General features: G+C 38.5%; 1 protein-coding gene across 1 annotated transcript; it reads right to left on the bottom strand.

The window, feature by feature from the left end:
• Nucleotides 1-5,864: 5,864 nt before the first annotated feature.
• On the bottom strand, nucleotides 5,865-15,880 carry mon1bb (MON1 secretory trafficking family member Bb). Its single transcript, XM_072666203.1, has 5 exons — nucleotides 15,287-15,880; nucleotides 14,482-15,078; nucleotides 11,679-12,471; nucleotides 10,966-11,113; nucleotides 5,865-8,396 (listed from the first exon to the last, which is right to left on the bottom strand). The coding sequence occupies exons 1-5, from the start codon at nucleotides 15,321-15,323 to the stop codon at nucleotides 8,172-8,174; spliced, it is 1,800 nt and encodes a 599-aa protein (XP_072522304.1). The 5' UTR covers nucleotides 15,324-15,880; the 3' UTR covers nucleotides 5,865-8,171.
• Nucleotides 15,881-18,390: the final 2,510 nt, after the last annotated feature.

Here is an 18,390-nt window from a genome sequence, read left to right as displayed (position 1 = left end):
TGTATTCTGATTTTGTCTTACTGTATCCTAGCTTCTGTTTAAGTAACGAAATGAAACATTACAATTAATTGCAATTAGTTGTTAGATTTACACTTTAATTAACTGTGTGGCAAATTACGTTTGTAAAAATTGTAACATACAAATGGCACCATCAAAACAAATTACAAAAGAAATTACTAAAACTGAAACTCTGAAACTAAAATAAGATAATTGCACAATGTAGTGCCATTCAGACAGCTGATTGTTATGAGCCCAATTAAAGGAAAAGTACTTAAGAAGGACATTCTACATTATTATAGTTTACTGGTGAGTGCTGTGCAACCCTGGGTGGTCCAGTTGTGAGTTGTGGATGGTTGTTAGGCTGGAATCATGGGGAAAGAGCTGGTAGGCCCCTTTAGGGTCCCTGAAGATGTGAAAATGGCTGTGTCTTCCGTCACAGCTTCATACACCATCTCATGCTGCGAAGAATACCAAAGTGTCATTGTGGAAAATAAAAGGAGAGAGACTTGGCCACCATTCTTCTCTGACCTGAACCCTGAGAATCTTTGGAGTATCCTGAAACGAAAGCTGTATGAGGGTGGAAGGCAGTTCACATTAAAATAGCAGTATATATATATATGTATATATATCAGTATATATATCGTCCAAAATGTCATGTGACTCATTAGTGTTACTAGGTCTTAGGAGTGCATAGGGAGCAGGTGTGTTCAGTTTTGTAGTACAGCTCTCAAACTCTCATACTGGTCACTGAAAGTTCCAACATGGCACCTCATGGCAAAGAACTCTGAGGATCTTGAAAGACAAATTGTTGTGCTACTTGAAGATGGCCAAGGCTACAAGACGATTGCCAACACAATGAAACTGAGCTGCAGCACAGTGGCCAAGATCATCCAGCGTTTTAAAAGAGCAAGGTCCACTTAGAACAGACCTCGCATTGGTTGTCCAAATAAGCTGTGTACACGTGCTCAGCGTCACATCCAAATGCTGTCTTTGAAAGATAGGCACAAAAGTGCTGTCAGCATTGCTGCAGAGATTGAAGAGGTGGGGGGTCAGCCTGTCAATGCTCAGACCATACGCCGCACACTACATGGCTGTAACCCCAGAAAGAAGCCTCTTCTGAAGTCTGTACACAAGAAAGCCCGCAAAGAGTTTGCAGAAGACATGTCAACAAAGGACATGGATTACTGGAACCATGTCATATGGTCTGATGAGACCCAGATTAATTTGTTTGGTTCAGATGGTCTCAAGCATGTGTGGTGGCAATTAGGTGAGTACAAAGATAAGTGTGTCATGCTTACAGTCAAGCATGGTGGTGGGAATGCCATGGTCTGGGGCTGCATGAGTGCAGCAGGTGTTGGGGAGTTACAATTCATTAAGGGACACATGAACTCCAATATGTACTGTGAAATACTGAAGCACACCTCTAAGATGACCACTGCTTAATTGCAGAGGCTGAGGGTAAAGGTGATGGATTGGCCAAGCATGTCTCCAGACCTAAATCCAATAGAACACCTTTGGGGCATCCTCAAGCGGAAGGTGGAGGAGCGCAAAGTCTCGAATATCCGCCAGCTCCGTGATGTCGTCATGGAGGAGTGGAAAAGCATTCCAGTGGCAACCTGTGAAGCTCTGGTAAACTCCATGCCCAGGAGAGTTAAGGCAGTTCTGGAAAATAATGGTGGCCACACAAAATATTGACACTTCAGGAACTTTCACTAAGGGGTGTACTCACTTTTGTGATACACTGTACACATTATATATATATATGTATATATATATATATATATATATATATATATATATATATATATATATATATATATATATATACACATACAGTGGGGAAAAAAAGTATTGTCACCAATTGTGCAAGTTCTCCCACTTAAAAAAATGAGAGAGGCCTGTAATTGACATCATTGGTACACCTCAACTATGAGAGACAAAATGAGAAAAGAATTCTGAAAAAATCACATTGTCTGATTTTAAGAGAATTTATTTGCAAATAATGGTGGAAAATAAGTATCGGTCACCTACAAACAAGCAAGATTTCTGGCTGTCACAGACCTGTAACTTCTTCTTTAAGAGGCTTCTCTGTCCTCCACTCATTACCTGTATTAATGGCACCTGTTTGAACTCGTTAACAGTATAAAAGACACCTGCCCACAACCTCAAACAGTCACACTCCAAACTCCACTATGGTGAAGACCAAAAGGCTGTCGAAGGACACCAGAAACAAAATTGTATACCTGCACCAGGCTGGGAAGACTGAATCTGCAATAGGCAAGCAGCTTGGTGTGAAGAAATCTACTGTGGGAGCAATAATCAGAAAATGGGAGACCTACAAGACCACTGCTAATCAGCCTCGATCAGGGGCTCCACGCAAGATCTCAGCCCGTGGGGTCAAAATGATCACAAGAGCGGTGAGCAAAAATCCCAGAACCACATGGGGGGACCTAGTGAATGACCTGCAGAAAGCTGGGACCAACGTTACAAAGGCTACCATCAGTAACACACTACACCGCCAGGGACTCAGATCTTGCAGTGCCAGACGTGTTCCCCTGCTTAAGCCAGTACATATCCGGGCGCGTCTGAAGTTTGCTAGAGAGCATTTGGATGTTCCGGAAGAGTATTGGGAGAGTATTGGGAGAATGTCTTGTGATGAAACCCAAGTAGAACTGTTTGGTACAAACACAACTCTTGTTTGGAGGAGAGTGAATGCTGAGTTGCATCTAAAGAACACCATACCAACTGTGAAGCATGGGGCTGTTTCTCTGCAAAGGGACTGGGACGACTGGTCCGTGTACATGAAAGAATGAATGGGGCCATGTATTTTGAGTGCAAACCTTCCATCAACAAGGGCATTGAAGATGAAACGTGGCTGGGTCTTTCAGCATGACAATGATCCCAAGCACACTGCCAGGGCAACAAACGAGTGGCTTCGTAAGAAGGTCAAGGTCCTGGAGTGGCCTAGCCAGTCTCTAGATCTCAACCCCATAGAAAACCTTTGGAGGGAGTTGAAAGTCCGTGTTGCCCGCTGACAGCCCCAAAACATCACTGCTCTAGAGGAGATCTGCATGGAGGAATGACAGAGCCCACAGCGTAGCACTCGCTGCATGTCACTGGAGAGAAGCATCAGTCGAACATCCCTTCGGCGGATATTAGCTACTCACAAATGGCACCCTATACAAACTCCAGCTGCTGCAGCATCTCAACGAGGATGACCCAGATCGGTGTACTGAATTTGCAGAATGGGCAAAACAAAAATTGTAACAGAACCCTCAGTTTACACAGAACATTTTGTTCAGTGATGAGGCAAACTTTTATGTGAATGGTGAAGTTAACAAACAAAACCACCGCTATTGGTCTGACACTAGCCCACATTGGATAGATCCCTCCAAGACTGTTGGAACACAAAAATTGATGGTATGGTGTGGTATATGGGGTACAAAGATAGTGGGGCCATTCTTCATCAATGGAAACCTCAAGGCCACTGGATATTTAAAATTGCTACATGATGATGTGTTTCCCTCTTTATGCACTGAAACTGAAGAGTTTTTCCAGCAAGATGGTACACCACCACATTATGGGTGTCAGGTCCGAGCAGTCCTAGATGAACAGTTTCCTGGAAAGTGGATTGGTCATCGTGGGCCAGTTGAATGGCCCCCAAGGTCTCCCGATCTGACCCCCTTTGACTTTTATCTTTGGGGTCATCTGAAGGCAATGGTCTATGCTGTGAAGATAAGAGATGTGCAGCACCTAAAACTACGGATACTGGAAGCCTGTGCTTGCATTTCTTCTGCGGTGTTGCTATCAGCGTGTAAAGAGTGGGAGAAGAGGGTTGCATTGACAATCCTACACAATAGGCAGCACCTTGAACACATTTTATAAGTGGTCAGAAACTTGTAAATATGAAAGAATAAAGTTACGTTGTAACTGTAACACCAGGTAACACCTCTAGTTTGAATAGGTAACATAACATCAATGCAGCACATTGCACTGGAACTGCTATAGTGGAAATACATCATATTTTACTAAAAAGCCATTAATTGAATAAAGTGGAAAACAGGCCTGTTTATGAGTGATAACTAGTAACTAGTGATAACTTGTTAGCTAGTTACCAGGAAAATTAGTTAGACAAGGACACTCTCTTTTAAAGAAGTGCAGAGTTGCCAGTATTTTTGGGCATGATTGTGTGATTATGTACCCCACAATGTTTAATTCATGAATACGCCTTGGCTTATGTCATAGCATATAACAAATGTAACAAAACATGTAACAACAATAACAGTAATCTTTTAAGCTTAAAATGACTTTAAACTTTACACCTTTTGGACATGTGATTATCCTTTACTCGCTTTGCTGTTCTGAGTAACATTTTTTGATCAGGTTGCCCAAACCTTTGCATGCTATTCAGTCAATCTATATTTTAAGTTTAAGGTTAGAGTTACATTCAAAAGACATAAATGACCATATACATTCAACCTAGAGTTCGGTTGCATTTAATAAATATTGAGTTAGGACTACTTTGGAGAGTAAGAGAATGTGTAGGAGAGTATGTTACATTTACATGGGAACACTTTTAAAAAACAATTAACAAAGTATCATTGATGTGAAGCAACAAAAGCTAGTTTAGTATTAATAACATTCCCTTTTGAAAAATGTTTAGCCTGGTCCATGAGGTGCTTAGCGTCTAAAAACAAATCTACTACATAAAAAAACACTCATAGCCCAGCTGCCTAAACAAATTTTTAACTTAATGTGTGAATGCTTAGTACTGTAAGCTTTCCAGTTGTCCATTATTTCTGAACCTTGCCTTAGAGTGCAGTCAACACCAGTATATACCAAACGTAATTAATTTTAAAGAGTACAGCCATCCTCAAACACATGCACGTTAGGGGCTTTTCCGGTTCATATGACGCTATGGCGCGAACATTCAGAGGACACCGCCCACTGCTACGTAGAAGAGAAAACAGACAGCAGAACTGAAAGTGTACTTTGTAATTCAAATATTAATAAATATTGTATAATTAAAATAGACCATTATCACACTTCTGCATTTATTAATGTGGAAGCATGAACAGCAGAGTCAAAAGGTTTGCTAACTACAATATAAGTCAACCAAACACACAAATCACAAAATTTACTTGCACTTGAAAGTCCCCTTCTATTGGTATATATAGTGTGTTGTTTTTTTTTTTTAAAAGTGACTGACCTAATTCAACAGAGGCCTAGGCAGTCAGTACTAGTAGTCTCACAGTGACTGTCCAGCATAAACGGCAAGCGTCAGATATAGTGATGTAAGGCACATTGTGTTCTGTGGATTGACGAATCACGTTTCTCTATCTGGTGGTCTGATGGATGAGTCTGGTGGTCTGATGGATGAGTCTCACGAGTTTGGTGACTATCAGAAGAACTTTACAGTTAGCACACTGCAGTCAGGCAGGTAAAGTTTGGTGGAAGAGGGATAATGCTATGTGGTTGTTTCTTTAAGGGTTGGCCTAGGTTTCTTAGATTCAGTAAAGTGAAATCTTAATGCTTCAGCATACCAAGATGTTTTGGACATTGTATGCTTCCAACTCTGTGTAAACAGTTTGAGGATGGCCCTCTGTTCCAGCATGACTGTGTCCTCGTGTACAAAGTCCATAAAGGCTGCATGCATTTGGTGTGGGAGAACCTGACTGACCTGCACAGAGCAGAGTTTTATAAAAAACTATGAAAGATTAGGACGGTCATATTTTTCAGGATTTGTATGCAAACTTAATGACATTCCTTTTTAGAACAACTCAGAAATCAATCATCTTGAAAGTTTTTGTCATTTTTGGATTATTCAATTTTGTTCATTGTGAAAGTACAGTTGATGCTTCTGGTCCAACATATTCTTCTTTATTTGTAATTCATAGTGTAACATTTCCTCATTGCAGTAACCAACAAACCGGACACATGTCACTTCTTTCTATATTGGATTATATATAATATTGGATAAATATCAAATAACATCTCTGAAACTGAGATACCAAAATATTTATTTCAGCACCTTTCTTTATTATAGAAGTGTTGGGAACAGAATTAGGAGTTTCCAAAAGAAAAAAAAAAAGCAATGGAAAAAAAAATGATCTTACATCACTGTTTCCATGGTTTCTTATCTTTGTTTTAGTTTTGTTTTGTTACATATCCAGCCAGTGGTTATCAAGTACATAATAATATTCTTTTAGCCACACATCATCATGGCTTGATATAGTAAACGTTATAATCAGGTTTTGCCTATTTGTACATGCAAGGCGTGTAATGTAACTGCAGTAAATGACAGACTGAGCAACTGCTAGCAATTTACACTAGCAAAAACACCTCATAGTGCTAGATCAAAAATAATGTAATTGCCTGCAAACCCATAAGACTGAGATGAAGAGACAAATCAGTTAAGTCAGAAAATGTATTTAAATACATTTGATACCATATAACAACTTCAAATGGAAATAAGCCAGTTCTTAAAGTTGTCAGACCCGTTTCAACTGCACAGTAGGATAAAGAAAACAAAACAAACAAACAAAAAAAAAAAAACACACTACGGTTCTTAAAGACGCGAGTACCAAGGTAGTCTAACTAAATACCTTTAGCTGATTAAGACAGTTTGATCTAGCAATCTGTTTATGCTACAAGATTTGTCTTTGGTTTGGAACTGGGCACACAAATTTCTGTTTATGAACTACTGGTCTCATCTAGTGCCTAATATGACGCTATAAAACATTTTCAATTACAAATACATTATACCCAGAAACCCCTTCGAATTAGCTTCTTTAAAGTGCATCCATCACAATGTGCCTTGTATAATCCCCACAGAAAAGCAGTATAGAATTGGGCATAGGAGCAGCCATTTAGGATTAGTTGGAGTGGAGTTTGTGATCCAGAACTAATCACTATGTGGCTGAATGCAACCAAATTGTATAGCAATTTCCAAGTGTTAAGATATCTGAGCATAACTGTTACTGCAAAAAAACACCCTTGATTTAGAAACAGAGCAGGTGTCTAAACATACAGCGTATATAGTTCAGACAATCTCATTGGGCTGGTTTCCTAAATAGGGATTGAGTTTAGTCTCATACTATGCTGAATTCTTATTGGTATTTCTGATTCTTAAAGGAAAATATCTAAGACTAGGCTAAATCCCTGTCCAAGAAACCAGGCCAATGAGTTTGGGCAGGGGCACTAATTCAATTAAATTGACTAAATAATATGAATCTGAAAAGAGAATACATATTCTCAAGAAAAATCATGATGTGAAATAGTAAGAAAAGTTATACATAGCATGTATAAACTAAGTACAAATATATGACCACACTAAGGCTATTCCAAGTGTTTGCATGATTTTTGTACAACTGAACAAATCCATGTGAAGTCCTTTCCAGTACAACTCATTCAGTCACTAACTCTTATCTTGAGCTAAAACACATCTCTTAAAATCTTTTGCATCTGCAGCCTGCAATGGCTTACCTCAATATTTCTTTTGAAAAGCAACAGACTGTTATCACTGTTGAATCAAAATGTTCCTAATAGAAGCCACTGGACAGTGCTGTGTAATGGAAAATGTATTTTTGTATGTTATATAATTTTAGAGATCCAAGTTTTCCAGAGAAGAATTCATAATAACTTACATATAATGGCCTGGGCACCATTTTTTTTCTGCTCTAGTGTTTGAATGATAAAACATCAGCATTGGTATAAACTAAAAATCTTGCATGTTTGGTTTATATAAGATTTGCAGTTTTAATCTGTGTCACAGTCACATATTTTAAATGTTTATTTACAGAATTTATTAAGTGTAATTTGAAGATTTAATTCATAAATTAGTTGCGAGATGAGTTGCGAGATAAAACTTTAAAATTATTGTCTGTTGCAATTGACTGTATGCTACAGATGCAGGAGAGAGAGTTGAAGTTAAAAAATGCTGGAGTACTCTTTTAATCACCCAGTCATTTGAGATGGCGCAGGCTGTTTTTACGGATATGAAGGATGCAAGTCTTCCACAGTGTTGCTGAGGATTTGGGCACAGTTAGGGCATAGATTTGCGACAGTCAGGCTGGCCCATATGTATCTGAAATGCAGACAGTGCAGGAAGTCCATAGGTGGTGATTGAGGTCACTGGGGATGATTTGGGTCAGACAGGCCTATGCCTCTGTTCAGAGGGCAGGCAGGAAGCCATTATCTGTGGAGTCCGCCTGACCGCTCTTACCTCCTCTGGAGCTTTTAGGGTTGGGGGTAGTGGAGTATTTTGGTGGGTAACGGATAAACAGCCGGTCTTCCTCTTTCTTCACCCACCGCAGCAGCTTTGTGATGGCATTAATGGCGCAGGCCTTAGTCACAAGTGGACTAAAGCATGTATACAACTCAAACTTGCTTGTGACCTGCATTGGACAGATTCAACAAATGACTCAATTACTTTATGACAACCAAACACTAGTTATTACATCAAAATTTCAGCAAAAAAGCAATTCTCTATATACAGTGGTATGAAAACGTTTTGGCACCCCTGATAATTTTGATGATTTTCCTTTATAAATCATTGGTTGTTCAGATCAGCAATTCCAGTTAAATATATCATGAAGTTTAATGAAGTGAAGTTTATAGGATTTACAGAAAGTGTGCAATAATTATTTAAACGAAATTTGGGCACTTATTGTTTTATTGATTTGAATACCTTTAGCACTAATTATTGGAACACAAAATTTGTTTTGTAAGCTCATTGACCCTTGACCTACATTCACAGGTGAATCCAATTATGAGAAAGAGGTTAAGGTGGCCAATTGCAAGTTTATCTCCTTGCATCTTCTCTGAAGAGTGGCAACATGGGAGCCTCAAAACAACTCACAAATGACCTGAAAACAAAGATTGTTTAACATCATGGTTTAGGGGAAGGATACAAAAAGCTATCTCAGAGATTTCAGCAGTCAGTTTTCACTGTAAGGAACATAGTGAGGAAATGGAAGACCAAAGGCACAGTTCTAGTTAAGGTCAGGAGTGGCAGAGGTGAAGGATGGTGAGAACAGTCAGTCAACCCACAGACCAGCTCCTAAGACCTACAACATCATCTTGCTGCAGATGGTGTCATTGTGCATCGTTCCAACTATTCAGTGCACTTTGCACAAGGAGAGGCTGTATGAGACAGTAATGCAAAAGAAGCCTTTTCTGTGCACATGCCACAAACAGAGTTGCTTGAGGTATGCTAAAGCACATTTGGACAAGCCAGCTTCATTTTGGAATAAGGTGCTGTGAACCGATTAAACTAAAATTTAGTTATTTGGACATAACAAGGTGCGGTATGCATGGCGGAAAGAGAACCAAGCATTCCAAGACAAACACTTGCTATCCACAGTACAATTTGGTGGTGGTTCCATCACGCTGTGGGCCAGTGCAGGTACTGGGAATGTTGTTAAAGTTGAGGGTCGCATGGATTCCAGTCAATATCAGCAGATTCTTGAGAACAATGTTCAAGAATCAGTGACAAAGTTGAAGTTGCACTGAGGGTTGGATACTTCAACAAGACAACAACCCTAAACACTGCTCAAAATCTACTAAGGCATTCACACAGAGGAACAAATACAACATTCTGGAATGGCCATCTCAGTCCCCAGACCTGAATATTATTGAAAATCTGTGGTGTGATTTAAAGCGGGCTGTCCATGCACGGAAACAATCAAACCTGACTGAACTGGAGATGTTTTGTAAAGAATGGTCCAAAATACCTTCAACCAGAATCCAGACTCTCATTGGAAGCTATAGTAAGCGTTTAGAGGCTGTTATTTCTGCAAAAGGAGAATCTACTTAATATTGATGTAATTTTTCCTGTTGGGGTGCCCAAATTGTGTACCTGCCTAATTTAGTTTAAATAATTACTGCACACTTTCTGTAAATCCTATAAATTTAATTTCACTTAAATATCACTGTTTGTCTGCTATATGATATATTTAATTGAAATTGCTGATCCAAACAACCAATGATTTATAAAAGAAAATCATCTAAATTATCAGGGGTGCCCAAACTTACCACTGTACAGACACCAACTGGTCAGACACTTAAAGTTACCTCCTTGTTTCTACACTGACTGTTGTACACTGGCTCCATATATGAGAACTTTGTAGTTCTGCAATTTCATGTTCATATGTTTTATGTTTTATGTCCTCTAGTCTTTGATTAATGGTTGATAAACAGACCGTTGCCCACAGAATGCTGTTGGCTGAATATTTCTGGCTGGTGCACTATTCTCAGTCCAGCAGTAACACTAAGGTGCTTATAAACTCCAGCATCACTGAGGTGTCTGATCCACTTGTACCAGCGCAACACATACTAACATCCCACCACCATGTCAGTGTCACTGCAGTGCTGAGAATGATCTACCAGCCTTGCAGTGCTAAAAAACAACCCACCTCCGTGGAGCTCTTCTGCAAGGAAAAGAGTGTTATTTCTCCAGTGTTGTGAGACATTAACAACTAAATAAAGCGTTTGGTTGCAGATATTGCTGCTAAGAGAAGTGTAGCCAGCTATTAAAAAAGGAAGGCAGCAATTGGGTGTTGAATAAATAAATTTTGCATCAACCCATCTTCTTCTGTTCCACATGATACATAAACTTACCGTTCCGATATGTTAATGGATCAGCTCTGTGGATCGGCCTAATTATGCAATACCTGATCCAGCTATTTTTGTCAGTATCAGGATTGTTGCACACCTAAATACTACAAATACTAAAGTAGTATTGGTAGTTTGCAAGTATTGGTATGGCCTCTATTGTTTCATAACATTAGAAAAGACAGATTTGCTGGTGGGACAGATGGAATTTGAAATGATTCCTGCAGCAAATTGAAATTTATTAAATAAGACAATAGTTAGACTAGCCAATTAATTGAATAACAGTTAATAAGTAAAAAAAATAATATTGTCAGTTGCAGTATTGCAGGTCAGCAGTTAGTAAATCCTTACCCACGCCAGCAGTGTCTCTTTCTCAGCAACATGATATATGAGTTTGAGTGGCCGTGAGGTGCTGTGTATTCGGCTGTGTAAATCTCTGTACAAGTCCAGGAGCCTCAGCTTCTCTACATCAGTGTTGTATGGGGCCTCCATTTCCGGGCTGAAAGAAACAAAAACATCCACAAATAAACTCATCCAAAAGAACACTCCAGCCAAGTTTAAAATAATGCAGCTAAATGTTGTTTTTTTTGTCAAATTTTGTCAAATTTTTTTGTTTCATAACCTGCACCGTATTTTTTTGTTTTTTTGTGCGACATGTTAAATGTGAATTCACACATGACCAAATAAAATATTATTTTGTCATTATTATATTATATAATTGTAGTTAACTGGCTGGCTAACAACTAATTCAATCACACTGGCCATTTCACACCAACAGCAGACTTACTGAAAAAACTAGTACAGAAATGTGTGATAATACTAGCATAGGGAAAACTAAATGTCGGAATTATACACTACAGGTAGAAAGACCGTTTAAAGGAGAAAAATAAAATGGAATGGAAAATGGCTGCCACTGAAACATATGTGGATCTGCCATATCGCCATGTGTGTGTTTTATTATATGCAAAGAAATAAAATAAATAAAATAACAAGGAATATATAAAACAAGTCTAAACACATCTAAAATAAATTGAACATCATTTAACACACTCTGTTAGCTTTACCTGGAAAACTGTGTTAGCTGGCGGTGATTGTCTGGAACGTCAAAGGGTTTGTACATAAAATGCTTTAGATCAGATACCCCGACCTGGCTGACGCTGTAGGACTGAGCTTTGGCTATGGAACTCAAAGCATTCTGGGCCAGCATTGCCTCTTCTATCTTCCTTTTACATTCGGCCACAGCGTAAAATGCCTCTTTGTCTGTGGACAGTAGCAGCAGGCAGACTGTACAGTAGGGTGGGTCCAAGTACGAAATGTAGGCATAAAAGTAACAGTCTGGGTTGAAGCTAGGGAGACAGATTGGGGTCCAGATTTCTCCAGCCTGAAAGGCCGAAGAGGCACCAATGAGGTTAAGCAGAAGGTGGAGGTCAGCAGGGTCAAGGCGGGCATCTTCAATGACCATTTTCTCCTGGACAATGGTCAGTAGCTGGTTTTTAGCTATGAGGATGGAGAAGACCAGGTTTGGAGTAATGGCCTTTTGCAGAATCTGGCTAAGCGAGTCCCTAAAAGATGAGGAAATGGGCAAGCAGTGCACAGCTGAGAGCAAAAAGCTCGGGTCAGAGTCCACCAGGTTGAGCAGGCCATCCAGAATCTTCTCCGAGCCTGCCAGCAGGCGACGCAAATCATAATTCTTCTTGTGCTCAAAGATGCGTGCAATGCTAGCCTGTGTTAACATGCTAACAATCTGGTTATAGACATAAAGCAGCTCGTCCCGCAGCTGTTGCTCAGACTGACGACTGCTGGAGACGGACACCAACACCAGCGGGCCCTGCTGCATAAACACCACTGTGTGCTCATCTACAACCAGAAAGGTAAAAAAATTCAGTCAAGAAAGGAACCACTGATGAACATAAACAAACATAAAAAGAATGCCTCTGGTCTTAACCTGTCCATTTTTGGTACCTTAAAATTTACTTTGATATTTGTTTTATGCACCTTCACAAAGAACAACTTTAGATACATGCTTGTGCATCTAATGAAAGAAAATGTAGAAATTAGACAACAAAGCAAATCAGTCATCAGTGATTTGGATTATCACCAATCCAACACAGTACTGGTATCAGGTCGATACCAAATCTGTGCAGCTGGACAGTTTTGCTCACATTTGTGCTTACAAAGAAAATTCTGTGCATTTACAACAATCAATGCACTTTTTTTTTTTTGCATTATCAGCTTTCTAGTTGAAGTGCTGTAACAAGAGAGCAAAAATATAAAGTTTGAGTAGGAAGCTAGTTAAAAAGCCAACTTTAAAACTGCCTTTAAAACTTTAGAACTTTTTTACTGACTGGTAACTAGTAACTTCAAACAACTGGAGTATCAAATCAACTGGAGTACCATTGTGTTTCCATTAGGGCTGGACCTGAATATTCAGATATTCACTCATTGAGTAGGTATTCAGTTTTGAATTTTGGTATTCAGATTTTTTTTTTTTCTTCCTTAGTTTCACCTCGCTCCGACATCACATTTCAGTCTAGGTTAAGGACAGTATAAGAGAGGAAAAATGCTGAGAATCTCAGCTGTTAGGAAGTATTTCAAATTGCGTTCAGACAAGACCAAAGCTGTGTGCCAAATACGTGAACTCGCATATCATAGTGGCACAATAAGCTTGAGGAACCATCTAAACGCAATGTGTATTACTATTTGACTAAAAAAAAATTATTATTTGATGTTTTCTCACAAAAAAAAAAAAAAGGTGGTTTTTAAAAGACACAACAAAAGTCAAAAGTCTGGTTCACTTGCTGCCCCAAACTAGCTTTTGCAGCTAAATACTGCCTTTGCGAACCGGCCACATCAACCCTGTCAGAGAACATTTTGTCCCAAAGCTCAATTTTACCAGAAAATGTGAACAAACATGTATTTCTTGAAAACAACCTGAAGGTGTCGGTTACCCTCTGTTTAATTAATATTTTATTTGAAGTGTGTTACATTGCTATATGTGCTATTATGTAAAATGTATTACAATACAAGACGTGTGGCATTTTGTAAAAATATATTACAGGTTTTTTGTATGAAATATTTTAGAAGCAATACGCTTATTAGCTTATTACATAATTAAATTTCGTATTACTGTTTTTAAAATAATTATTTCTATTGTGTTCAATGAGTTCGCATTATTCTGTTTATGCATTTTTTTTCCTGGACTTAATATTAATTTTAAATGTGTGCTCCGCTGCTACTCCTGTTCCATTGTTAAATTTCTTACAGTTGTTTTTTTTTGTTTGTTTGTTTGGCATTTGTTTAAACTTCTCTGTAATCCATAATAATTTAATAGTGATTCTATTAAAAGTTTGTTGCTTACAGGCGTTTTTCTTTTGTAAATAGTTTAATAATGAAAGTAACTGTTCTTTGTTTCTACGTAAGTTTTTTTTTTTCTTGTTTAAAATCACTAGTTGTCACTACCTGCTACTCCCTGCAATTTATTAAATTTTTTGTACTTTAATCCGTTTTGTAAAAAACAAAACAAAACGAAGCTTCGAATATCAGTGTCAAACATCCGGAGCTCAAAAAAATAGTATTCGGTCAAGCCCTGATGATACAGCCACATACCTTAAGTAAGATTTAGTGGTGCTGCCTACAAAGATCAAGTATATTTAGCAGACGATTTACATAATGTGCACCCAGGAGAATCTAGCACAGTGGAGATAAGTGCATTAAGGTGTATAGTTTAGTAAGTCAAATAATATTCAGTATCAAATGAATATTGTAGTTTGATTAAGCAATATCAGTCGCCGTCTCTTCTCTGACATCAAGAAATAGAAAATTCCTAAATCCTATTTATCAAAACCCAGGCAATGCCCAAGATCTTACCGGAGTATACAGAACGAATGACGTTGTCTCCGCTCTGAACGAAGGACACTAGAGCCATCATAACGCCCATGGTGGAAGACAGGGCCTCTTCGCTGCCGTAGCGAGAGTAGATTGGTTTCCCAGCTTCGCTAAGCACAAACACATGCTTGCGGTGCTGCCGCCAGCTCTCCGTGGTAACGTCTTCATCACGGTGAGATGAAGCCCCCAGAGCAGTACCCGTTTCAGAGAGTGGTGAGGATGTGCCCTTTAACCCCATGCCCTGCTCCTCCAGCTTCCCGCGAGCTAACATAGCCACTACAAACTCGCTAGAGTCATCATGGCCGTTGTCAGTCACAGCAGAGTCCTCGGACGCTTTCCCAGAATCAGTTTCGGACATCCCAGCACATCTGTCCAATTCTGTTGCCTCTTCTTTTTGGACACTCAAAGGACGTTCCTGAGGTTGTGTGGTGTCCCCTGAGGTAGTGTCAGCCAAATGCACCTCTGTGCGTCCTTCCAGATTTACGGCGGTATCGTCCTTTCCCCCACTGGGAAAAATATCCTCTACAATATGATCTGCATGATCATCTGATGGGGCGAAATCCTCTGAAACCTGCAAACCTGGAAAACCACAACACAATGACACGCATCGTTATTTCTAATTTAATTTCACCACAGTTAAATTACATTAACAACGTACATTTCGGTATGTAGTCATTTGCTTACTTAATCATATACACTTTTTATGATGGATGTAAAGAGGTATTCAGGTTTTAACCGCAACACATTCTAGCAAAAACAATGCAAGGCGTGTTCAAAACATATCTACCCGTCTGAGCAGGCTGAGTAGAGGGTAACGAATCCATCTTCTCTCTCTTCCGATGTCCTTTATTTATGTCAACATAACATACGAGTTACTAAAGTGACTAAACAAAAGGAGAAATATTTGGAAACTGAAAGAGAAAGCTGTAAAGATGGATATAACACTAGAGGCAGGTAGGATTAATCTGAGCCGTTTTTAAACACAGCTGTTAAAGCGGTTAATCCCAATGGATTAAAGATCTTTAGTATCTGGTATCTGGTTAATGCCTCAAGACAACGCGTTTTTCTTAATTTCAGAAAACATGTTGCTAGGCCTTAAGGAACCAAAGGATTTGAAAAATCCTGAACCCGGTTACCAGTGACAGCTCCAGTTTCTGCCGAGCTTTAGCTAAACCCTGCTAGCTTTCCGAATGACATCCCGCATCTAGCTGCGTTATCCACGCACAGACGCTATACTTTCCCCTAATAACACTACTTGTAAATCAGTCGTTTGTCCGTTTCAATCATACCCAGAACATAGTTTTTTTTTTTTACAGGTGGACAGAGAATCTAAAATAACCTCATTAGCTAACTCTGTCCGGCAACAACAAGCATCTGTTAAATCACATCCGGAAGCATGATTATAAAATAAAAGTCATTACTACAATATATTCGCACACTCGAGAAATACTTGTGTTGATATTTTGTCAACTTAGTCAACAAGTGATTTATAGAATGTCTAATGACTCCAAAAATGTAAATGTCTTGGCGTCTTCGTTCCAGGGTGATTTTTTTTTCTTCCAAAATTAGCAAGAAAAACATATCGAAAGTGGAGAAGCACTAATCGGCTGCTTAATAACATACAAGAACTGACCATGTAGCTAATGCATTCATTTCGGTACTTCTAAAACATCCGGTGTCGATTTGTGATCTTGTGTCGATCTTGTCAACGCGCCCTATCATAATGTAGATATGATATGTATGTACAGATGTGTGTAAATGTGATGTTCTGCAGAAACAGTAGCTAGGTAAAATAAGATATTTTGAGAAGCACATTTTAAAAATCGCCTCCGACGTATAGGCAGGCTATTTGGATTGGGATAGCCAAAATCACTGTATCACAGGGTAAAAATAACGTACATTTGGTAAAAAAAACAATCGTTTTGTTGTTGTTTGTTTGCAAACACTTATATGCAAATAATAACAGTGAGAAAAGCAATGTAATTGCATCCGAAGAATTAACAAAACATGCGCATGCGCAGACATGCGAAGTAGCACATATCGGTAGAAGTATATATACTCCAAGACCCTGATTTACCGAAGTCCCACATAAAGACTGATTTGCGTGAACCGTACAGTGCGCAGGTTTTGGTTTAGTTCTTGGTGCAGCACATCAGATTGTTCGGGTTGTATAATCCTAAACATATTTTAAAACAGGATACAACCCTCAACCTTAATTCACATCGAGGACAACCATTAAGGATAACCCTGAAACGTAGTAGCTTTTTCAGCATTATGTGGCATTCTGTGAGATATCACAAAGTCCTTACACTGTAACATAATATATTTACTCTGAACAAGAACTGGAACAATTCGTCAGTGGTAATTTTTAGGCTTTTATTGGTAAATGTCTTAATATTCATTTTTCACCCTGTATAGCTCTGCTGATTAATGCAGCACATCACTGTTTGAAACACTACAAATGATTTATGCTGGTTTATACAACAGTTAGTTCCGGTCACGCAAGCTGGGGGGTTGAGAAGCATTCTAACCGTGCTGTTATTTCGGTATATTTTTCTGTTTAACCAAGAAGTAACAGTGATATACAGTCAGGTCCATAGGTATTCAGACAGTGATCATTTTTACTGTTTTGTCTCTATCCACTTATAATGGACTTAAAGCAATCAATATGTGACTTAAGTGCAGAATTTAATCCTAAATGTAAACATTGTTATTGTTGCTAAACTCATCAGTGTGCCTTTCAAAATATGTACTGGATGGTTAATTTGACCACTTCTATTACTTATGCCACCAGACTGTTTTTTGTTTTTCCATCTTAACAAAGGCCTCCTTCAATTACATTGACACCTTTTTATACTGCATGTTGAAAGTTCCCATAAATCCCATAAAGCGCAAATCCCACACTTTAAGTTATCTATTGAATTTTTATATTCTTAATTCGCCACAAAATAACAAGGTCAAATAAAAGGCCACTGCTCAGCGGTCAGGTTTACTTTAGAGTCTGTGAAAACTATGTGACTACATAATGTCAATTTGTAAACCACTTGGACTAAAGGCTACACTTCATTGCATCATTTTAAAATAGTGTACATATTCAATTTAGGCTGATTTAGGCTGCCAGCTGCTTTAGGATGTGCCGGGTGGTGTGCAAGCTGCTTTAAGATGTGCCAGTTAAAGTGCCAGCTGCTGATGTGCCCAACACGCAGGGATCCAACCCCTACTAAAAAAAAACTTATGGAGTGTTACTTACTGTAACTGTGTTCAGTTACACTGCTTCCCACAAAGACCCCACTCACACCACACTTGAATTTACATATAATCCAGTGTCTATACATAAACAGTAAACATTTCAAAGATAAAATATTAAACCTGTAAACAGTGCAATAGTGTATGCATAGTGTAGGATAATGTGTATATATTCTGTAATGTGTATATTCTGTACATATTCGTGTTTTTACTACTATGAGGGACTATGCACCTATGCTTTTCACTCACCTTTACACTTGTGTCAATGTGATGTAACAATAAATCTGATTCTTCTCAGATGCTCCATGCACATTCTGATGACATTTAATGAAACATTTTAAACATTTCATTTAATTTCAAGAATTAAGTTTACTATCAAGTAGTTTTATTTATTTATTCTTGTTTTATTTTTTCTTTTTGTGAATTACTCTGTATTTCCTAACAGAAAATGTGATAGAAAAAGCTTTAATGTGTTACATTATGTGTAACAAATACAACTTTTGTTTGTTATTAGATCTGCTTATGTACATTTCACATTCTCTTTTAGCTACCTTTATAATAGACTTCTCTCTAGTAGTTATAGTGTATAATTTTCTTCTTCAGATTCTGAAAAAGGCTTTAGTGGCCCATTTGAGTAAATATGTC

Source organism: Salminus brasiliensis, chromosome 21 (assembly GCF_030463535.1).
Source record: "Salminus brasiliensis chromosome 21, fSalBra1.hap2, whole genome shotgun sequence".
Lineage (NCBI taxonomy): Eukaryota > Metazoa > Chordata > Actinopteri > Characiformes > Bryconidae > Salminus > Salminus brasiliensis.
Note: the sequence above shows the minus strand (reverse complement) of the source record. Positions and strands in the feature narration are given on the sequence as shown.

What these genes read in the sequence shown, in the direction of transcription:
- mon1bb (XM_072666203.1), bottom strand. Translation starts at nt 15,323, where the DNA reads ATGGATTCGTTACCCTCTACTCAGCCTGCTCAGACGG. An exon ending in CATTCGTTCTGTATACTCCG is followed by an intron (nt 12,472 to 14,481) that starts GTAAGATCTTGG and finishes TTCTGGTTGTAG; the next exon opens with ATGAGCACACAGTGGTGTTT. An exon ending in AAGAGACACTGCTGGCGTGG is followed by an intron (nt 8,397 to 10,965) that starts GTAAGGATTTAC and finishes TGTCCAATGCAG; the next exon opens with GTCACAAGCAAGTTTGAGTT.